At 49.2% G+C, this 24,245-nt stretch overlaps 1 protein-coding gene across 1 annotated transcript in view; it reads left to right on the forward strand.

Moving 5' to 3' along the window:
- The window catches only part of p2rx1 (purinergic receptor P2X, ligand-gated ion channel, 1), a 170,979-nt gene that overhangs the window by 43,627 nt on the left and 103,107 nt on the right, over positions 1–24,245 (forward strand). Inside the window, exons 3-7 of the mRNA XM_070856810.1 lie at positions 2,347–2,418; positions 10,273–10,342; positions 16,976–17,072; positions 20,706–20,786; positions 20,885–21,026. Coding sequence (XP_070712911.1) covers positions 2,347–2,418; positions 10,273–10,342; positions 16,976–17,072; positions 20,706–20,786; positions 20,885–21,026 — 462 coding nt within the window. The remainder of the gene's footprint in view (positions 1–2,346; positions 2,419–10,272; positions 10,343–16,975; positions 17,073–20,705; positions 20,787–20,884; positions 21,027–24,245) is intronic.

Genomic DNA, 24,245 nt, shown 5'->3' on the forward strand with positions numbered 1-24,245 from the left:
AGTCAGTGGGCTTACAGTGAATGTTTGACCATAGTCTATCCCCAGAGATGGAGACGGAGAAGTCGAGGAAAGGAAGGGAAGAGTCGGAGATGGACCATGTGAAGGTGAGGGAAGGGTGGAAATTGGAAGCAAAGTTAATTACATTTTCAAGTTCAGGGCGCGAGCAGGAAACGGCGCCGATACTGTCATCAATGTACCGGAAAAAGAGGTGAGGGAGGGGACCCGAGTAGGACTGGAACAAAGAATGTTCCACATATCCCACGAAAAGGCTGGCATAACTAGGACCCATGCGGGTTCCCACAGCAACACCTTTAATTTGGAGGAAGTGAGTGGAGCTAAAGGAGAAGTTGTTCAATGTGAGAACAAGTTCAGCCAGGCAGAGGAGGGTGATGGTGGATGGGGACTGGTTGGGCCTCCGCTCGAGGAAGAAGCGGAGCACCTTCAGGCTATCCTGGTGGGGGTTGGAAGTGTAGAGGGATTGGACGTCCATGGTGAACAGGTTGACCTTGGATCTTTTTTCATCTGGCAAATTCTATGATTCTAATTGGCACATAAAGGTTCAAATGCCAAGAGAAAATAAATAGCAAGGAGGACCTAGGAAAGGCCTAGAACTTCTCTCTAAAATCTGTGGGTCTTTTAAAGGCCCCCCTCCCCTCCCGGAATCTCTGCCCCGGGCTACCCTTCCTGCTAGATTTCCTGGGGCAGCTATGGACGTGCTGCCCAGTATGTCCACGAGTAAGGGAAGTGGGGCCGTGTCCTTCAACCATTCCGCCCCCCCCTCCCCACCCCACCTTTGAATAAAACAATGAATTTCTCACCTGCTTCGGACAAGAGCACCTGACGCTCAAAACACGGAACCGACCAAGAAATGGAAAGTGCCCTAAATTTAGGCAGGAATCCAGTGGATTGGATTTCTGTCGGACTTTCTGGCCTGGCGCGCAGTGGGAAAGCGAGATGGAGCTTTGAAGATTAAAACAGCAAGTCGGAGGGATAATTGGGAAGCAAGATAAACAAGTGTGCAGCAAGCAGGGTGTGTGAGCTGTTTCAGAGTTGGGCTTCGGTGTAAGCGACCTGCTGTCAGGGTGGGTCAAAAGATGCTGAAATGCTTTTATTCTGTGATGTTTGAAGCTGCTTTAAACATATTTTCATGTTTAAATAAATATTCAAATGGAGACGATGTTGTACTGGACCAGTGATCCAGAGAACGTGAGGTCAAAGCCCACCCACTGGTCTCCGTAACAGTGACCATGAAGCTGTCAGATTGCTGTAAAAACCCGATTGGTTCACTAATGTCTTTCAGGGAGGGGAACCTGCGGTCCTTACCCGGTCTGGTCTATCTGTGACCTCAGTCACAGAATCACAGAAATTTATAGCACGGAAGGAGGCCATTTCGGCCCACTGTGTCTGCGCCGGCTGACCAAGAGCTATCCAGCCTCATCCCACTTTCCAGCTCTTGGGCCGTAGCTCTTCAAGTGCACATCCAAGTACTTTTTAAACATGGTGAAGGTAACTGCCTCTACCACCCTTCCAGGCAGTGAGTTCAAGACCCCCACCACCCTCTGGGTGAAGACATTTTCCCTCAAATCCCCTCTAAACCTCCTCCCAATTACTTTACATCCCTGGTTGCTGACCCCTCCGCCAAGGGAAACATGTCCTTCCTATCCATTCAATCCAGGCCCCTCATAATTTTATACACCTCAATTAGGTCTCCCCTCAGCCTCCTCTGTTCCAAAGAAAACAGACCCATCCTATTCAATCTTTCCTCACAGCTAAAATTCTCCAGTCCAGGCAACATTCTTGTAAATCTCCTCTGTACCCTCTCTAGTGCAATCACATCTTTCCTGTAATGTGGTGACCAGAACTGAACGCAGTACTCTAGCTGTAGCCTAACCAGTGTTTTATACAGTTCAAACATAACCTCCCTACTCTTGTATTCTATGCCTTGACTAATAAAGGCAAGTATTCTGTATGCCTTCTTAACCACCTTATCTATTTGGCCTGCCACCTTCAGGGATCTAGGATCACCCACAGTCCCACGTGGTTGTCTCTTAACTGTCCTTTGAAGTGGTAAGCAAGCCACTCAGCTGTATCACCACCTTCTCAGGACAACTAGGGACGGACAATAATTGACAGCCATGCCAGCGATGCACACACCCCAAGAATGAATAAAATAAAACGTTCTCAATTACTGAATGTACAAAGGATAAGGCTCGACTGTTGGAAATCGGAATCAGATGCTGGAAATGATCAAGGCGTCAGCCGGCACTGGGAGAGAGGAAACGAGTGGACCACCTCACTGTGACCCTTCACCAGTACTGATCACATAACTCTGTTTCTATTCTGCAGGGATCGGATTCCTTTGTAGTAATGACCAATTACATTATCACTCCGAAACAGACCATGACGCACTGCACACAGGTAAGGTGCTGTTTGCACTGGCTATCCTCCCACTGAACGACGGCATTCGATTGCATCGTAACATGGGGGGTAACTTGACCCTACCCCCACCCGGCAGCGGGAATGAAGTGGGGTTAGTGTCGGGCGCCTGCTTTACACCCCGCCCCATTTTACGCTGGATTGATTTCAATGGTGGGGGTGTAAAATGGACCTCACCAATCTTGCTGGGCGGGTCAGGTTAAAGTGACCCCCATAGTAACAGTTTCAGGCAAAAGCCCTTTGGCCCACTGAGCCCTCCTCTCCACAATAGTCCTTTTGTGCATTTCTGATCAACTTGAATTCCATTTGTTGACCAGAACCAGCCGAGTTCCTTCTTGAAACCAATACAGTTTCCTGTTCCACCACCCATGTGTTCCGCACACTCACCGCCTTTTAGTATTTTTACCATCTTCCTTTGTTGTTCCTTAATTTGTAAATATCGCCCCTTGCGTTTAAAATCTGTACACGGCAGAAAAGTTTACTTGGATCCAATTTGTTCATATTTTTCAACATTTTAAACACTTCTGTCAGCCGTGGCTCAGTGGGCAGCACTCTCGCCTCTGAGTCAGAAGGTTGTGGGTTCAAGTCCCACTCCAGGGATGTGAGCACAAAAATCTAGGCTGACACTCCAATGCAGTACTGAGGGAGTGCTGCACTGTTGGAGGTGCCGTCTTTCGGATGAGATGTTAAACCAAAGTCTGCTCTCTCAGGTCAATATAAAAGATCCCATGGCACTATTTCGAAGATGAGCAGGGGAGTTATACCCAGTGCCCTGGCCAATATTTATCCCTCAATCAACATAACAAAAAAAACAGATTATCTAGTCATTATCACATTGCTGTTTGTGGGAGTTTGCTGTGCGCATATTGGCTGCTGCGTTTCCCACATTACAACAGTGACTACACTCCAAAAGTACTTCCTTGGCTGTAAAGTGCTTTGAGACGTCTGGAGGTCGTAAAAGGCGCTATATATATCCAAGTCTTTCTTTATTTATAACCCTTAAAGAGAGAAGAGACCCTCATACATCAGTCACTTAAGTTCTTTCTCTCTCCTGCTCCGATACTACAAGTACATTCCCATATAGCACATAATGCACATGGACCTTCCCTCTGCCAAAGCTTCTAACCTTACATTCCCCTGTGTTAATCTGCATCGGCCCTTCTCTGCCCACTGATTGAGTTCGTCAAGAGCCTTTCGAATTTGTGCGTGTTGATATTCATCATTTGCCGCTGCTCTCAACCTGGTGTCGCCTGCAAATCCGGACACTTGGGACACAAATCCTTTTTCTAAATCACTTATAAAAATTATAAACAACAGCAGCCCCAGCCCTGAACCTTGTGGCACGCCACTGCCAACAGAGAGAGGCCCAAGCCCTTCCACTCACTGTTGTGCACCAGCCAACCATTTGCCAATCATTTCAATCCATTTCCATCCATCCCATGGGCCTTATGTAGCGGGTTATTTTGTGAGAGAGTGTCAAATGCCTTCTTGAAATTCAGGCAGATAACAGCCACTGTCTCTCCCCTATCTACAAGGGTCTGCCATCTCTCAAAGAAATTCAATAAATTAGTCAGCTACACCTACACTCTTAAAACTATGGCCCCGATTTTGAGAGGGGCGGATTGCGCCAGCGGAGGGCCGATGGGAGGCTGAGGGAGGTGTGCGGAGCCTCGGTTTCCCCGCATTTGACACTGCAGCGTGTGTAGGTTTTTCTGTAGTTTCTCCGCCCGGAAGGCAGCCTGATTGACAGGCCTGGCTTCCAGTCAGGCGGGAGCAATCCGGAGCAGGCCGCAGCCCTGAGTAAGGAGCCTGCAGCTGGGAGTGGGAGCGTGGTGGTGGAGGGCTCTGATCACTGACCCGGTGGGGGGGGGGGTGGTGGGGATGGGGGGGGTGTCTCTGGTCTCTGTATGGTGGAGCGATCTGGTGGGGGGCAGCTTGGAGAGCAAGGAGGAGAAATACTCCCGCTCCTCCTGACCCACAAGCAGTGCTTTGAAGGCACCGACCTCCCCCCCTAGGCTGCCCTTGCGCCCGCCCCACCCTTTAGCTTCCGGATTCCCCTGTGGGACAGGTTCATTCACAGGCTGCCAGCCTCATTGAAATATTTCAATTGCCAACCCACCTCCTGGGAGCTGCTTGGAATCCCGGCCCCTGTCCCGCCTCCGTTAAACCCGCCAATGAATGGGTTGGACATGGGTTGGGATCTGGTTTGAGGTTTTTAAAGTTTTAGCACCACACCTGACCCCAACCCACCTGTTTTTAGAGTCAAGATTCAGCCTTATGTCTCTTTAGGTGCTCTCTTATATTATCCCTCATTTGGTTGGGCAGGAATACTAGACTCATATATTTTGAATTATTATTTTAAAATGTGAAAATTGTTTTCTTAAAAATATCAAAAGGTGAACCGCAAACACATAATTCCAAGTGTTCCTGATGAGGAATATCCAAACTGTAGGCCTCAGGCTCTCCCAGGGGCCTACCAATGTGGCCCTCAAAATCCAGACAACTAAGTCTTATAGGGCTTCAACTACTATGGCAGCCCCCTTGGGAGTGGATCTGGCAACTGTATTTGCTTCATGGATTCTTTGCTTAAGAATTCATAGCAACACATTGCTATTAAGAACTAGTTGGTTTATTAGCAAAGGTTTAACAATCACACCACACATTATCGGTTCATCCACCAAGCTCACAACTGCATACCTCATCATGGATCCTCTGAACCCAACTGGCTGGGGTTTTATTGAGTCTTGTGAACATCACGTGACTGGCTAAGCCACTCACTGTAAAGTCCTTACTCTACAGCATGAAACCACACAAGGCACATTCTGGGGACAAGGTCAGTCTGTGACCTTAACTCTTTATTTACAGGACTCCAAAAATGATGACACTGCGTGGGACCTCCCTTTATATACCTGGGTGATCAGGTAAGGAGTGTCTCCCACAAGTTCACCCCTAGTGGTCAAGGTGTGAATCTAGGTTGAGTGTATACAGTAATACAGTGGTGTTACGTTGTGGTTACATACATGACATTTTCTCCCCCCCGAAGTCTTATTAGGAGCATAGGGTTTAGTCTTTCAGGTGGTCTGTGTTCCCTCGTGGAGCGCCGCAGTTGGGGCTCTGGTTGTTGGACACTGACCTGAGTGTCTGTCACCTGTGGTGATTCCGGCCTGTCCGGGCTGACCGCAGGGACTGTGCATTCTTCTGATTGCTCTTGTTGCTCGTTCACTGGCGGTAGTGTGAGCTCCATCTCATGGTCTTCTTCAGGTTCCTCCGTGTCGATGCTGAACCTTTTTTTTACTTGGTCCAGATGCTTACGGCATATCTGACCATTGTTGAGTTTTACCACGATGACCTTATTCCCCTCTTTGTCAATTACAGTACCCTCAAGCCATTTGGGCCCCATTGGCATGATTGAGGGCGAATACAGGATCATTTATTTCTATAACATCTCCCCCTCAACTTTCGGTCATGGTACTTGTTTTGTGACTTGCGCTTGCCCTCAACTATATCGGTCAGGACTGGATGAATGAGGGACAACCGAGTTTTGAGTGTCCGTTTCATAAGTAGCTCTGCGGGCGGGACCCCAGTGAGTGAGTGCGGTCGGGATCTATAGGCCGGCAGGAGTCGTGATAGGCGGCATTATAGGGAGGGTCCTTGAATCCTGAGCATGCCTTGCTTAATGATTTGGACTGCACGTTCTTCCTGGCCATTGGAGGCCGGCTTGAACGGCGCAGTCCTGACGTGGTTGATGCCATTGCCCGACATAAACTCTCGGAATTCGTAGCTTGTGAAACATGGGCCATTATCACTAACCAGGATGTCCGGCAAGCCATGGGTTGCAAAGATCGCACGTAGGCTTTCCATGGTGCTGGATGATGTGCATGAATTAAGAATGATGCACTCGATCCATTTCGAGTACGCATCTACCACAATAAGGAACATCTTTCCCATGAACGGGCCCGCGTAGTCAACATGAATGCGTGACCATGGCCTGGTGGGCCAGGGCCACGGGCTGAGTGGGGCCTCCCTGGGGGCATTACCCAGCTGGGCACACATCATGCATCTGCGAACACAGTGTTCCAGGTCTGAATCAATTCCAGGCCACCAAACGTGTGACCGGACAATGGCCTTCATCAGCACAATGCCTGGGTGCTTGCTGTCGAGTTCCCTGATGAATGCCTCCCTGCCTTTCTGGGGCATAACTATCTGGCTGCCCCATAGTAGGCAATCGGCTTGGATGGCGAGCTCATCCATCCCGTCTGTGGAACGGTTTGACCTCCTCAGGGCATGCTCCGTGTGCGGGCGCCCAATCCCCAGTCAGGACACATTTCTTAATCAGGGATAGGAGGGGATCTCTGTTTGTCCAGATCTTGATCTGGCGGGCTGTGATGGGAGAGCCTGCGCTGTCAAAGGCATCGATAGCCATGACCATCTCAGCACTTTGCTCCGCTGCCCCCTCAGTGGTGGCCAGAGGAAGCGCAATTTTCAGTGCCGGGCCGGTGCCGGATGGAGTAGTCATAAGCAGCCAGCGTGAGAGCCCACCGCTGTATGCGAACTGATGCGTTGGCATTGACAGCCTTGCTGTCTGACAACAGGGATGTTAATGGCTTGTGGTCCGTCTCTAATTCAAACTTCCTACTGAAGAGGTACTGATGCATTTTTTTTTACACCATAGACACATGCAAGCGCTTCCTTCTCGACCATCCCATATCCCCGTTCTGTATGAGAGAGCGACCTGGAGGCATACGCCACAGGTTGTAGTTGACCCTCAGCATTGCCCTGCTGCAACACACACCCAACCCCATAGGACGATGCATCACATGTCAGAACCAATTTTTTACAGGGGTCGTACAGGGTCAACAACTTGTTTGAACAAAGTAGGTTTCGCGCCCAATCAAAAGCCCGTTCCTGACAGTCCCCCCAAAACCAATCGCAACCCTTACACAGGAGCATGTGTAGCAGCTCCAACAACGTGTTCAAGTTCGGCAGAAAGTTCCCGAAATAGTTCAACAGTCCCAGGAATGAATGCAACTCCGATGTGTTGCCTGGCCTGGGTGCTCGTCGAATCGCCTCTGTTTTGGATTCGGTGAGCCGAATCCCATCTGCAGCAACACTCCTGCCCAGAAACTCAACCTCAGGAGCTAAGAACACACATTTAGACTTCATGAGTCGCAGGCCTACCCGGTCCAGTCGGCGTAGCACCTCCCCCAGGTTGTGGAGGTGTTCCTTGGTGTCTCGACCCGTGATGAGGACATTGTCCTGGAATACGATCGTTCCAGGAATGGATTTAAGCAGGCTTTCCATGTTTCATTGTAAAATCGCGGCCGCTGATCGAATGCCAAACGGGCACCTGTTATAAATGAACAGTCCCTTGTGCGTGGTGATGGTGGTCAGTAGTTTAGATTCGTTGGCCAGTTCCTGGGTCATATAGGCTGAAGTGAGGTCCAACTTGGTGAACAGCTTGCCGCCTGCCAGCGTGGCGAAAAGATCCTTTGCTCTCGGGAGCGGGTATTGATCTTGTAGGGACACCCGATTGATGGTGGCCTTGTAGTCGCCACAGATCCTGACAGAGCCATCTGCTTTTAGGATGGGAACGATGGGGCTCGCCCAGTCGCTGAATTCAACAGGCGAGATGATGCCCTCTCTCAACAGCCGGTCCAAGTCGCTCTCGATTTTTTCCCGCATCACATACGGCACCGCTCTGGCTTTGAGGTGCACTGGCCTGGTGTCCAGGGTGATGTGTATCACTACTTTAGTGCCTTTGAAAGTCCCGACACCAGGTTGGAATAGTGAATCGAACTTGTGAGCACGAACTTCGCTCCACAGATGACATTGCGTGAACATCCCCCCATTTCCAGTTCATCTCGGATAACCAGCTCCTCCCCAACAGTGCGGGACCATTGCTCGGGACAATCCGGGTTCACTATCCCATTGTGTGTGACAGCCAACATTGCACTGCCTAGCACCGGAATGATTTCTTTAGTGTAAGTCCGTAATTGTGCCTCAATATGTGCTAATCTGGGTCTACTGGCTTTAAGTGGCAATAGCTTCTCAAATTGCTGAACACCCATGAGTGACTGGCTAGCCCCAGTGTCCAGCTCCATGTGTACTGGGATACCGTTCAATAAAACCCTCATCATCATTGGTGGCGTTTTGGTGTATGAACTGTGAACATTCGCCTCATAGACCCGCTGAATCTCGTCGTCCATCGATTCGCCCCACAAGTCAACCTGCCTCAAAGAACCCTCTTCTGGTCCATCCGCCTCATGTTGCAGGCTTCCTGCACATTCGAGCAAAGTGGCCACTGAAATTGCAGTTCCTGCAGACAAACTGTTGAAATCTGCAAGATCGAGCTGAATGTTTTTCCCAACACGTCCAGCATGAGTTAAAGTTTCCATTGTTGGGAACAAAGGGACTATGGCCAGGCATTCCGTGCTGACTGTCCCTTTGACTGCTCTTAAGTACCCTATTAGTGGGTGTCAATGGCCCCATCTCGGGCCGCATTGTATACTGTGATGACGTGAATGTCCGTTCAGCCTGCCATCGTCTCTGTTGAAGTCCTACTCTGGGGTCTATTGCTGCCTGGGGGATGTTGGACTGCCCCTGCAGGCCTGCGGGGCTCTGAGTCGCATTGATGATGTTGACTCCCTGATCCATCGTCGCGTTATAGGCAGAATTGCGTGCGTATGTTATTTTCGTCTCTTCCTCTCCGCCATGAAAGTTTGAGCCATCAGCGGCACTGCTTCCAAGGTCAGATCCTTGGTCTCAATTAATTTGCAGAAAATTCCCGCATGACCGATGCCCTCGATAAAGAAGTCCCTAAACATCTCTCCCCTGCAGGCGTCTGTGAACTTACAGAGGCTGGCCAAACGCCGGAGGTCCGCTATAAAGTCCAGTATGCTTTGTTCTTCACGACGTCGGTGGGTGTAGAATCTGTGTCGGGCCATATGTATGCTACTCGTCGGTTTGAGGTGCTCCCCGATCAATTTGCTAAGTTCTTCAAAGGCTTTGTCCGCCGGCTTTTCAGGTGTTAGTAAGTCCTTCATGAGCGCGTATGTCTTTGGTCCGCAGCTGGTCAAAAGATGAGCCCTTCGCTTGTCGGCCGCTGCATCCCCCAGCCATTCTTTCATAATGAAGCTTTGCTGAAGCCTCTCGACAAAATCATCCCAGGCTTCCCCAACACTGTACCATTCCTCTGTGCTGCCGGTGGCTATTCTCGTGGGTCGTGAATTCCCGTTTCTCGTCACCAATGTAAAGTTCTTACTCTACAGCATGAAACCACACGAGGCACATTCTGGGGACAAGGTCACTCTGTGACCTTAGCTCTTTATTTACAGGACTCCAAAAACGATGACGCTGCGTGGGACCACCCTCTATATACCTGGGTGATCAGGTAAGGAGTGTCTCCCACAAGTTCATCCCTTGTGGTCAAGGTGTGCATCTAGATTGAGTGTATACAATAATACAGTGGTGTTACATTGTGGTTACATACATGACACTCACAATGCAGCAGCTCTACAAACCTGTGAGCCTACTCACAGGAGCGTACATTGCAGGGTGGAACTTCGGACTGCCTAGTACATACACCTGAGGCATTCCCAAATCCTTCAGCGCTGCACTGGAGCGTCAACCTGGATTTTGTGTTCAAGTCTTTGGAGTGGGGCTTGAACCCACGACCTTCTGACTCAGAGATGCGATTGCTACGATTGAGCCATGGCTGACACCTCAAGCTTGGGCTCCAGTTGATGCTGATAGAGGGTGGATAAAGTACACGGATTGGGAATAACATGTTAATTAAACCGTGGTAAACTTCCTTCTGTTCTGTTACCTTTACTGCAGCACCAAAGTTCCGGAGTGTGTGAATCTGACAGTGACTGCACAGCAGGAGAGTTTAGCCGGTATGGACAAGGTAAAGCTCCAACACTCACCCACCACGAGGCCTTCCTGAGTCAGTCAATAACCCAACTGTTCCTTATTGTGATCCACACAGAATTCGCGTGGTCCCAGGCTGGAAATTAAATCACCACAATCACCTTTCCACACGAATAACATCACAGTGACTCAATGCTTTCACCAAATGGTCTGCAACCTTCTCAGTTTAATCATACACCTAAATCATTGCAAGTTTATCTTTTCCAAACGTGAAGTGCAGTACAGGTGCTATAAACAAACGGCTGGATGTTGCCGAGGGCTTTCTCTGGCGAGAGACTGGTGGAGCACTCAGAAAAAATGGTGTAAACCACAAATACTAGCCATTTGTACCGTTTCTGTGGGGGTTCCAAAACCGTCTGCTGAAGTTGCGGCACATGATCGAGCGAACCCTGCAGAAAATCAGGGCCAAAGTCTTTCACGAGAGTCGTAGGCCATTGATGTGTCTTTCAAATCTACCCAGAAACAGTCATGTTCTAACTATTTATGCACAATGATGCAGTAAATCACACTGGACAGAAACTCACAGCGTGTCGGCCTACGACGCATCACTTGACCGAGTGATCACAAGATAATCACAGCTGAGGAAGGCCATTCCGTCCATTTCACAACCGACAGCCCCTGACTGCAGCATAGCCAATTGGCTCTTCGATGCTTCCAAGGTTTTTGCCTCCACGACTTTATCGAGCGGTCCATTCCATATGTAGATCATTCTTTGTGTGAAGATGAACTCCCTAATATTAGTCTTAATTGTGGCAGAGATCTCACAACTGTGGGCCTTGAAATTGGACCTAGTTGCTCCCACTTTACAAACATAAGATGGGTACAAGGATGTCCGGCCCGATATTGGGTTGGGCCATTTTTCTGGCGGCCGAAAACAGGTGTTTAGCCCCTTGCACATGCTAATGAGAGGCCTAATGCCTGTTTTAGGACCCCTCTGGGAAATTGGGCTGCCCTGAGTGGAGCCAGTGCAGGATGTGGCCGAGTCAGCAGCCGCCAAAAAACAAAGCAAAAAAAAAGGTTTACTTTTGATGCAGCAGCCGCAATCACCCCCTCCCCCTCCGCCCCACCCCCCACTCCCCATCCGCCCCCTTCCCGCCCCCTCCTGCTCCCACCCCTCTCATGCCCCGTCCTGCCCTCTCCCCCCTCCTATACCCTCATTATCCCCCTCCCACTCTCTCACGCCCCATTCCTGATCCCCCTCCATCCCCCTCCCATCCCTCCCGCTCCCCCTCCCACTCTGCCCGCTTCCCGCCCCCTCCCGCTCCCACCCCTCTCATGCCCCGTCCTGCCCTCTCCCCCCTCCTATACCCTCATTATCCCCCTCCCACTCTCTCCCACCCCCTTCCTGATCCCCCTCCATCCCCCTCCCACCCCTCCCGCTCCCTCTCTGCCCGCTTCTCGCCCCCTCCCGCTCCCACCCCTCTCATGCCCCCCCCCTCCTTATCCCCCTTCCACCCTCTCCCGCCCCCCTTCCTGCCCCCCCTCCACCCACCTCCCACCCCCCCCGCTCCTCCTCCGTCCTCCCTCCCACTCCACCTCTGCCCGCTTCCTGCCCCCTCCTCCCGCTCCCACCCCTCTCATGCCCCCTCCTGCCCTCTCCCCCCTACTATACGCTCCTTATCCCCCTCCCACCCTCTCCCATCTCCCATCCTGCCCCCTCCTCCCTCCTACCCCTGAGCATTGAATGGATGTGAGTCAAATAGATAATTGAGGCAAAACCACTTTGTACCTAATCCTAACCCTAACCCTAAATGTGTAGCATGAATGCTCCCCATGTGACCTCCATGAAACCAACTCACTGTGTGGCTTGGAGAGTGGAACAGCAACAAGGAGAAGGAAATAATATCTTCCCCTTAACCGCAAACTCTTCGAATATTATCAGTATCAATCTCTGGGTAACTGTGCTTACTGCCATGTCGATTTGGATCTGGAAAGGATGTAGCAACAGTTGGTAAGGATCAGATAACCAACTCTGGGATGATATGCTGTCCAGAATTTCTAAGTGTAGCCCTGGTTAGAAGTCTGGCGAGGCGTGCAGCTTAAGATGAGTGGTGAGCTCATGCTGTCTGCAAGGAGCAGCACTGGGTTACAGGGTACACTGTGGTCTGGGGTCTGTAATTCTAACTAAGCCAGCAGAATGATGCAATGCAGATATTCTATACCACACACAGGCAGAGATACGCCTGAAACAATTCAAGTCTCAAGGGAGAAAGAAACTCATCATCGACATTCAGTGAAGTGTTTGGTCAAAAAAGGAAAGAACTGAATCCAAATGTTTTTCATTAGTAAAGATGAACATTCGCAAACTGTTACATCCTGGCATCGAGTCTCATTAATACAACAGGGTGTAGGTGGGGCGGGGGGGTGGGGGGTGCGGTTGGTTAACAATTAAAGGGCCTGCTTGCAGATTGGGCACTGCACTGTAGAGTGGCGATTAGTGTACTGCATTAATAATCCAGAGAACATGAATTCAAATCCCACCATAAAGGCAGGATTTTCTTTCTATTTGCCTCAGTTATTTTTTAAGTCTGACAGAACGAGTTGAATTTTTTGAGGAGGCGATTAGAATAGTGGATAGGTGAGTGCCTATTGATGTTGTCTATAGGGACGTACTGGAGGCAGTTGACAAGGTTCTGCACAAGAGATTATTAGCAAAAATTACAGTGCTTGGATTTCGCCTTGTGACGTGGGTTGGTAATTGATTGGGAGGTAGGGAGAAAGGGCGCCTTCTCTGACAAGTGGTGATTCCCAGGGATCTGTACTGGACCCTCAACTTTTCACCATATACATCCAATGGCTTGGATGAATGAATGGAGAGTTGTATATCCATGTTTGTAGCTGACACTAATTAAGTGCTGAGGGAGTGCTGCACTGTCAGAGGTGTTAAACCAAGGCCCCGTCTGCTCTCTAGTGGACGTAAAAGATCCCATGACACTTTTCCCATGTCCTGGCCATTATTTATCCCTCAATCAACAGCATTTAATAAAACAGATTATCTGGTCATTATCACATTGCTGTTTGTGGGAGCTTGTTGTGCGCAAATTGACTGCCGCGTTTCCTACCTTACAACAGGGACTACCCTTCAAAAAAAAGTACTTCATTGGCTGTAAAACACTTTAGGATGTGCTGCGTTTGTGAAAGGTGCTATATAAATGCAAGTCTTTGGGGGCGAAATTGCCCGCACCCCGATTGCAGTGGTAACCTTCTGGGGCCGGGACTTTTAGCGCCTGGCGCGGATCTCCCGCCCCGCCACGGAATTGGGATTACCAGCCCTCAGAGGGAGCAGAGGGCAATCTCCGGTGCTCCACTTCCTTTGGGGGTGACTCCCGGGGCGCTACAGCGGCGGTGAGTCAAGTGCTACGGGGATGCTCCGCGTAGCGCTGACGCATTTCAACGCCCCTCCCCTTCTATTAAAGGGGAAGGCTGCTGCGCACTCTGCATGGCCTCTGATGGACGCCTCTAGGCCACCAGGGTAGCGTGTTGACCGGGCCAGCAGCCCGGCAGGATGAAGTGGCGGGCAGCACAATGGAAACCCGCTGAGGGTGAGGGGTGGTCCATTGGTGGCAAAAACAGGAAGGCAGATCATTATCTGAAGGGTGACAGATTAGTAAAAGGGGAGGTGCAATGAGACCTGGGTGTCATGGTACATCAGTGATTGAAGGTTGGCATGCAGGTACAGCAGGCAATAAAGAAAGCAAATGGCATGCTGGCCTTCATAGCTAGGGGATTTGAGTATAGGAGCAGGGAGGTCTTACTGCAGTTGTACAGGGCCTTGGTGAGGCCTCACCTGGAATATTGTGTTCAGTTTTGGTCTCCTAATCTGAGGAAGGACATTCTTGCTATTGAGGGAGTGCAGCGAAGGTTCACCACACTGATTCCCGGGATGGCAGGACTGACGTATGAAGAAAGACTGGATTGACTAGGCTAATACTTACTGGAGTTTAGAAGGATGAACTTAGAAACTTAGAAAATTCTGATGGGATTGGACAGGTTAGATGCAGAAAGAATGTTCCCGATGTTGGGGAAGTCCAGAACCAGGGGTCACAGTCTAAGGATAAGGGGTAAGCCACATAGGACCGAGATGAGGAGAAACTTTTTCACCCAGAGTGTTGTGAACCTGTGGAATTCTCTGCCACAGAAAGTTGTTGAGTCCAATTCGTTGGACATATTCAAAAGGGAGTTAGATGTGGCCCTTACGGCTAAAGGGATCAGGGGGTATGGAGAGAAGGCGGGAGTGGGGTACTGAAGTTGCATGATCAGCCATGATCATATTGAATGGCGGTGCAGGCTCGAAGGGCCGAATGGCCTGTTCCTGCACCTATTTTCTATTTTTCTATGTAATCGAGATGTTTAAAATGATAAAGCGATTCAATAGGGTGGATACAGCAGAATTATTTCCTCTGGTAGGCCAATCCAAAGTAAAGGCTGGAATTTTGAGTGGGGTCAGTGTTAAAATGAGAGTTAGACCATTCAGCAATGAAATCAGGATGCACTTTTTCACACAAGGGATAGAGGAAATCTGGAACTCACTCCCACAAGGGGTTCTGGATGCTGGGGGTCAATTGAAATATTCAAGACTGAGATTGATAGAATTTTGTTAGGTAAGGGTATCAATGGATGTGGATCAAATGGACAATTGAATGGCAGAACGGGCTCGAGGGGCTGAAGGGCTTACTCCTGTTCCTAGGTTCCTAGAGGAAAAAAGCAGAGAGCCAATCACCCAGGCTGTTCTCATGCAATGCTTTATGGCCAGCAGAAGGCCAACATTGGGAGCAGGGCTGGTGCAGCATATGGGGGAGTCCATTTGCAAGTAGACATTCGGCAGCTAGCGATTGTTACCCATACTGCCCATATATAGGCCTCTAATATTCCATGGGCTGTGAACTTGGCTGGTCAGGGCAGATGCCGAATCAGGGGGGCAAGAAGCAGAATGAATCGCTAGCTGGCTTCAAGACAGAAAGCAGAGAGTGGGGTAAAGGGTGGCAGATGGTGGGTAGTGATGTTCCACAAGGATCAGTGCTGGGACCTCTGTTGTTTACAATTTATATCAATGATTTAGACTTTGGAATCAAAAACACAATTTCTAAATTTGCGGATGACATCAAATTGGGGCCGATAGTCAATACTGAGGAGGATTGCAACAAATTACAGGAGGACATTAATAAACTTGCAGAATTGGCATATAATTGGCAAATGAAGTTCAGCACCAATAAATGTGAGGTATGACATTTTGGTAGGATGAATAGGGAGGTCACTTATTACTGGGAGAGTGCAAGTCTGGGTGGGGTATGGGAACGAAGGGATCTCGGGGTGCAAATACACAAATCACTAAAGGTTGTGACACAGGTTAGCAAGGCCATAAAAAGCAAGCCAAGCACTCGGGTTTATATCTAGAGGTATGGAATTGAAAAATAGGGAAGTTATGCCCGACCTGTATCGAACCTTGGTTAGACCACACATGAAGCACCGCGCACAGTTCCGGTCGCCATATTATAAAAGGGATATAGAGGCACTGGAGAGAGTGCAGAGAAGATTTACAAGGATGACACCAGAAATGTGAGGGTATACAAATCAGGAAAGGATGAATAGTCTGGGTCTCTTTTCTCTTGAAAAGAGGAGGCTGAGGGGTGACCTAATAGAGGTCTTTAAAATGATGAAAGGTTTTGATAGAATGGATACAGAGAGAATGTTTCCACTTGTGGGGAAGAGGCCATCAATATAAGATAGTCACCAAGAAATCCAATAGGGAATTCAGAAGAAACTACTTTACCCAGAGAGTGGTAAGAATGTGGAACTTGCTCCCACAGGGAGTGGTTGAAGTAAATAGTACGGATGCATTAAAGGGGAGGCTAGATAAGCTATGAAGGGGACGGGAATAGAGGGTTATGCTGATCGAGTTAGATGAGGAAAGATGAGAAGAGGCTCGAGTGGAGCATAAACGTCGGCATGGACTGGTTAGGTTGAATGGCCTGTTTCTGTGCCATATATCCCGTGTAATCGATGTAATTTTGGGATCGGTCCAAGGGTGCCATTCTAGGAGCATCTCCAACACCCGCCCACCCCGTATCAATGATGCATTGCTCTATCTGGGGCTAGGAAGGATTAACGCTGCCTCTTTCCTCTCAGCCCCCCCCCGCCCCACACCCCACCCCACCCAATCTGGCACTACTCCAAGCAGCCCCTTGTACAAGTCAAGGGGTGTAACTCAGGCCAATTGCCTTCCCTGGAGCCCACTGACCACCACTACTATGCTGGGTTCCCTTCCAGGGCCAGGTGTGGGAGCGAACACCTCAGGGAGTCTCCACCAACATTTGACTTTGTCACGGGAAAACAGAAGTTCCACGAGGAAGCCCCCAGGAATGCAGGAGACCACCATAATCATCTCTCCGCCATTTTCCTCGGTGATCCACCGGCCTCCCACCAGAGATACAGAACAAGACTAGACCCCAAGGGATTCCGGACTGAGAGTGTTAAATTACACAGTGTGTTAAAATGGAGAGAAATATGAAAATGGTTGAGCGATAAGGGGAATATAGATAAAAGTCAGATGATGCCAAGAATACCACATATGCTATTTTACTGAAATTATTGACATTTGTGATCTTGTCAGGCATAATGAATGGGAAATGTCTCGTGAACCCTGAAGGCAACAAGACATGTGAAGTCTTTGGCTGGTGTCCGGCTGAAGATGATCATCACGTTTCAAAGTAAGGATCCTAATCTGATTCGAGGCCGAGCATCCCTTATGTAGCGCCCAAGAGAGAATTACTTTGTTAACATCTAATCTGCATCCAACGTCTTCTTGTTTACAGCATGCCAAAGAATTTTAAAGTAAAGCAACATTTTGTGGTGAGACCATTCTGAGCTTTTCAAATGATGAGACCTCTTGATCTTGTTTACAGACCACCTTAAACATTCCCTCCCTCCCCCACCTTAAACATTCCCTCCCTCCCCCACCTTAAGCACTCTCTCCCTCCCCCACCTTAAACATTCCCTCCCTCCCCCACCTTAAACACTCTCTCCCTCCTCCACCTTAAACACTCTCTCCCTCCCCGACCTTAAACACGCTCTCCCTCCCCCACCTTAAACACTCACTCCCTCCCCCACCTTAAACACTCTCTCCCCCCCCACCTTAAACACTCTCTCCCTCCCCCACCTTAAACATTCCCTCCCTCCCTGACCTTAAACATTCCCTCCCTCCCCCACCTTAAACATTCCCTCCCTCCCCCACCTTAAACACTGTCTCCCTCCTCCACCTTAAACACTCACTCCCTCCCCCACCTGAAACACTCTCTCCCTCCCCGACCATAAACATTCCCTCCCTCCCCCACCTTAAACACTGTCTCCCTCCCCCACCTTAAACACTCTCTCCCTCCCCCACCTTAAACACTCTCTCCCTCCCCCACCTTAAACACTCTCTCCCTCCCCCACCTTAAACATTCCCTCCCTCCCCCACCTTAAACACTCTCTCCCTCCCCCACCTTAAACATTCTCTCCCTTACCCACCTTAAACATTCCCTCCCTCCCTGACCTTAAACATTCCCTCCCTCCCCCACCTTAAACATTCCCTCCCTCCCCCACCTTAAACACTGTCTCCCTCCTCCACCTTAAACACTCACTCCCTCCCCCACCTGAAACACTCTCTCCCTCCCCGACCATAAACATTCCCTCCCTCCCCCACCTTAAACACTGTCTCCCTCCCCCACCTTAAACACTCTCTCCCTCCCCCACCTTAAACACTCTCTCCCTCCCCCACCTTAAACACTCTCTCCCTCTCCCACCTTAAACATTCTCTCCCTCACCTTAAACACTCTCTCCCTCCCCCACCTTAAACATTCTCTCCCTCCCCCACCTTAAACATTCCCTCCCTCCCCCACCTTAAACATTCTCTCCCTCCCCCACCTTAAACATTCTCTCCCTCCCACACCTTAAACACTCTCTCCCTCCCCACCTTCAACATTCACTCCCTCCACCACTGGCGCACCGTGGCTGCAGTGTGTGCCATCTACAAGATGCACTGCAGCAACTCGCCAAGGCTTCTTCAACAGTACCTCCCAAACCCGCCACCTCTACCACCTAGACAGACAAGGGAGCAGGTCCATGGGAACACCACCACCTCCACGTTCCCCTCCAAGTCACACACCATCCTGAGTTGGAAATATATCGGCCGTTCCTTCATCATCGCTGGGTCACAATCCTGGAACTCCCTCCCTAACAGCACTGTGGGAGTGCCTTCACCACACGGACTGCAGCAGTTCAAGAAGGCGGCTCACCACCACCTTCTCAAGGGCAATTAGGGATGAGCAATAAATGCCGGTCTTGCCAGCAATGTCCACATCCTGGGAACAATTTTAATAAAACAGTGCTGGAGACCTCTCTATTTCACTGCTGATTGATGTATATCTAGTTCAGGGGGAGGAGAAATATTCTCATCTCTGCTCTCAGTAATATTGCCGAGAGTTAGCCCGCATCCAGGGCCGATCAGGACCATCCATGACTCCAGAGAGGTCCTTTCAGTGAGGCGACCCAGAATTCTCAGTGAGATTGGCACTGATGGTCAAGTTTCTAAATCAAAAAGCAGAACATGCTGGAGACACTCAGCAAGCCAGGCAGTATCTGTCGAGCTAACATAAGGCCTCATCGCAGCACTGGAAGCTGTTACAGGTGAATGGCGATTATGCTAGAAAAGAATAAGAAAAGAGGGAAAAAAATCACAGTCACACACAGGACTATTTGTGAGCCGTTATAGAATGACATAGCACAGGAGACCATTCGGCCCACCTTGCCTGTGCTGGCTCTTTGAAATCGCTATCCAATTAGTCCCACTCTCCCTGCCCTTTCCCCATAGCCCTGCAATATTTTCCTTTTCAAATATCTATTCAATCCCCTTCCACCACCCTTTCAGGCAGCGCATTCCAGATCATAACAACTCGCTGTGTAAAATAAAATTCTCCACATCTCTTCCCTGGTTCTTTTGCCAATTATCTGAAATCCCTGTCCTCTGGTTACTGACCCACCCGCCACTGGAAACAGTTTCTCCTTATTTCCGGCCACTTGCACATCCCTGATTTTAATCACTCCACAATTGGCGGCCGTGCCTTCAGCTGCCTGAGCCCCAAGCTCAGGAATTCCCTCCCTAAACCTCTCCGCCTCTCGATTCAGGCATCACGACTGTGTGGGCAGGCTTGAAGGAGCTGGTGGCCTGCTTCTCATTTTCACGTGTTCATATGTGGATTTATGGACTAGAAACTGGGCTGAAATAAGGACATTTGAGCTACTGTACATAATTTTAAGCTTTTCTTTGCCCTTGTTAATTTGCACTAAGGGTCGGTAGAGGTTGCAGGACTATGGGGAATCAACATCCTCGATGCTAAGGTGCTAGATGGTTTTACTGGTAAATGACATTAGCAGTGGGGACTCGGAGTAGTTTTAAGTTTGGGCGATAGTGCAAAATGGACACTATCGATTCAGCCGCCCACTAAACATCTCTCCTGATTTCAATTCTTATTGAAGTGAATGAAACTGATAATTGGATGTTGTGGTATCGTCCGTTTTACACTATAACCCGAAGTCAAAAGGACCCCTATTGATTATACCTGTTGGCACAGAGGGAAAAGTCATGGGGCTGGACTTTCATTATGTTGCCGATGCAGATCGCGCCGCGGAGGGGTGGTAATGGAGGGGGAAAAGCCTCCCTGCCGGGTGGCCAGCTCCCAGCACCCCGCTGACAAATGAGTTGCCGGTTTTGCGGGGATGTGGAGCAGCACCGCCCAGGAGCGTCGAGCCGGCGTGCAACGTCCCCGGTTTCGACCGCGTGGTGAAATTTGTTGTGCACTGACCCTATAGCACCCCGTAGCGCGCCGTGGTGGGACCGCCTGGAAACCCCGGTCAGAGCTGTCCTGGCGGCGGCGACGGTGGAATTGGTGCATGAGGTAAGTTTGGTTGTTTGGTTTAGTTTTATTTTTACGGCGTACCTTATTGTGGAGTGAGCAAGGTATTGGGAATGTTTGTCGTGTTTTTAGTTGCGATTATTTTTTTACCATGGAAGCCTCTCTCGGACCGCTCCGAGGCCAGCTCTTTAGCTCGGGATTTCCAGTTGTGCAGCCAGCCTAGCGCTCTAAGAGAAGTGTGCATCATCTCACTTAGCGCTCCGCCCCACACTCAGGGCCCAGCTGAGGAATTTTGTTAATTGAGGCCCAAACGTTTCTCGGGCGCTATAATTACCGCCCCGCCATCAATAACGGCGCGACATGAACGGTAACGAAAATCCAGCCCCATCATGTTGTTTTCGGCAGTGTGTCTCCAACACTGAATACAGACACCTTCTCTCCTTCTCTTAGTCCACCTTTGTTGATGGCAGCAGAAAACTTCACCATTTTTATCAAGAACGCTATCACTTTCACAGCCTTTGGTGTTACAAGGTACGTTTTGCGAATGTTATATTTTTACTCACAGTTTCGAAGTCAATTGGAAGAAAAAAAAATGCATTTTTAGCTTTATTAAAAGCACTGTTTTCTAGGCGGAATATAGTGGAATCTGTAACCAAAAGACATCTGAAAAATTGCACCTACCATAAGATCCACGACCCTTTCTGCCCCGTCTTTCGGTTGGGATACATTGTTAAAGAAATTGAGGAGAACTTCTCGACCTTGGCATACAAAGTAAGTCTGGACACAAACCAGCGCACTGTATAAACAGGGTATTTATAACCAGGGCACTGTATGACCAGCGCACTGTATAACCAGCGCACTGTATAAACAGGGTACTGTATAACCAGGGCACTGTATAACCAGGGCACTGTATAACCAGGGCACTCTATAACCAGGGTACTGTATAAGCAGGGCATTGTATAACCAGGGCACTGTATAACCAGGGCACTCGATAACCAGGGCACTGTATAAACAGGGCACTATATGACCAGGGCACTGTATAACCAGGCCACTCTAAAACCAGGACACTGTATAACCAGGGCAGTCTATAGCCAGGGCACTGTATAACCAGGACACTGTATAACCAGGGCACTCTATAACCAGGGTACTGAATAACCAGGGCACTGAATAACCACGGCACTGTATAACCAGGGCACTCTATAACCAGGGCACTGTATACACAGAGTACTTTATAAGCAGGGTGCTGTCTAACCAGGGCACTGTATAACCAGGGCACTATATAACTAGGGTACTGTATAACCAGGGTACTGTATAACCAGGGCACTCAATAACCAGGACACTGTATAACCAGGGCACCCTATAACCAGGGCACCCTATATCCAGGACATTGTAAAACCAGGGCACTGTATAACAGGGCACTCTATAACCAGGGCACTGTATACACAGAGTACTGTATAAGCAGGGCACAGTATAAGCAGTGCACTGTATAAGCAGGGTGCTGTATAATCAGGGCACTGTATAACCAGGGCACTATATAACTAGGGTACTGTATAAACAGGGCACTGTATAAACAGGGCACTGTAAAACCAGGGCACTCTATAACCAGGGCACTGTATAATCAGGGCACTCTATAACCAGGGCACTGTATAATCAGGGTACTGTATAACCAGGGCACTCTATAACCAGGGCACGCTATAACCAGGACAATCTAAAAGCAGTGCACTGTATAACCAGGGCATTGTAAAAACAGGGCACTCTATAACCAGGACACAGTATAACCAGAGCACTCTAAAACCAGGCACTATATAAACAGGGCACAGTATAACCTGGACACTGTATAACCAGGGCACAGTAAAACCAGAGCACTCTAAAACAAGGGAACAGTATAACCAGGGCTGTCTATAACCATGGGCAGTCTATAACCAGGGCACTGTATTACCAGGACAATGTGTAACCAGGGCATCCTATGACCAGGGCACCCTATAACCAGGGCACTGTATAACCAGGGCACTGTGTAACCAGGGCACCCTATAATGAGGGCATTGTATAACCAGGGCACTCTATAACAGGACACCATATAAGCAGGGCACAGTACAAACAGGGCACTCTATAACCAGGCTACTGTATAACCAGGGCACTCTATAACCAGGGCAATGAAAAGCCAGGGCACTGTTTAACGAGGACACCCTAGAACCAGGGTACTGTATACACAGGACTCTGTGTAACCAGGGCACCCTATAACCAGGGTACTTGATAACCAGGGCACTCTGTAAACAGGTTATTTGATAAACAGGACAATGTATAACCAGGGCACTGTATAACCAGGGCACTGTGTAACCAGGGCACTCTATAACAGGACACCATATAAGCAGGGCACAGTATAAACAGGGCACTCTATAACCAGGCTACTGAATAACCAGGGTACTCTATAACCAGGACAATCGAAAAGCAGTGCACTGTATAACCAGGGCACTGTAAAAACAGGGTACTCTTTAAACAGGACACAGTATAACCAGAGCACTCTAAAACCAGGACACTGTATAAACAGGGCACAGTATAACCTGGACACTGTATAACCAGGGCACAGTAGAACCAGAGCACTCTAAAACCAGGGAACAGTATAACCAGGGCACTGTATAACCAGAGCAGTCGAAAACCAGGGCACCTTATAACCAGGGCACTGTATAACCAGAGCAGTCGAAAACCAGGGCACCCTATAACCAGGGCACTGTATAAACAGGGAACTGTATAACCAGGGCACTGCAACCAGGGCACTCTATAACCCGGGCAGTCTATAACCAGGGCACCCTATAACCAGGGCACTGTATAATCAGGGAACTGTATAATCACGGCACTCTATAACCAGGGCACTGTATAACCAGGGCACTGTATAACCAGGGCTGTCTATAACCAGGGCACTGTATAACCAGGGCACTATATAAGCAGGGTACTGTATAACCAGAGCACTCTATAACCAGGGCACTGTATAACCAGGGCACAAACCAGGGCATTGTATAATCAGGGCACTGTATAACCAAGGCACTCCATAACCAGGGCACCCGAAAACCAGGGCACCCTATATCCAGGACATTGTAAAACCAGGGCACTGTATAATCAGGGCTTTCTATAACTAGAGCACTGTATAACCAGGGCGCGAAATAACCAGGACACTGTGTAACCAGGGCACCCTATAAACAGGGCAGTGTGTAACAAGGGCACTCTATAATCAGGGCACCGTATAACCAGGGCACTCTATAACCAGGGCACTGTATAACCAGGGCACCGTATAACCAGAGCACCCTATAACCAGGGCACCCTATAAACAGGGCACCTTATAACCAGGGCACTCTATAACCAGCGCACTCTATAACCAGGGCACTGTATAACCAGGGTACTGTATAAGCAGGACACTGTGTAAATAGGGCACTCTTTAACCAGGGCACTTTATAACCAGGGCATTGTATAACCAGGGCAATCTATAACCAGGGCACTGAATAACCAGGGCACTCTATAACCAGGGCACTGGATAATCAGGGTACTGTATAACCAGGGTACTCTATAACCAGGGCACTCTATAACCAGGACAATCTAAAAGCAGTGCACTGTATAATCAGGGCATTGTAAAAACAGGGCACTCTATAACCAGGACACAGATATAACCAGAGCAGTCTAAAACCAGGGTACTGTATAAACACGGCACTGTATAAACACGGCACAGTATAACCTGGGCACTGTATAACCAGGGCACAGTAGAACCAGAGCACTCTAAAACCAGGGAACAGTATAACCAGGGCAGTCTATAACCAGGGCACTCCATAACCAGAGCACCCTATAACCACGGCACCCTGTATCCAGGACATTGTAAAACCAGGGCACTGTATAATCATGGCTTTCTATAACTTGAGCACTGTATAACCAGGGCTCTGAATAACCAGGACACTGTGTTACCAGGGCTTTCTATAACTTGAGCACTGTATAACCAGGGCACTG

Source organism: Pristiophorus japonicus, chromosome 16 (genome assembly GCF_044704955.1).
Source record: "Pristiophorus japonicus isolate sPriJap1 chromosome 16, sPriJap1.hap1, whole genome shotgun sequence".
NCBI lineage: Eukaryota > Metazoa > Chordata > Chondrichthyes > Pristiophoridae > Pristiophorus > Pristiophorus japonicus.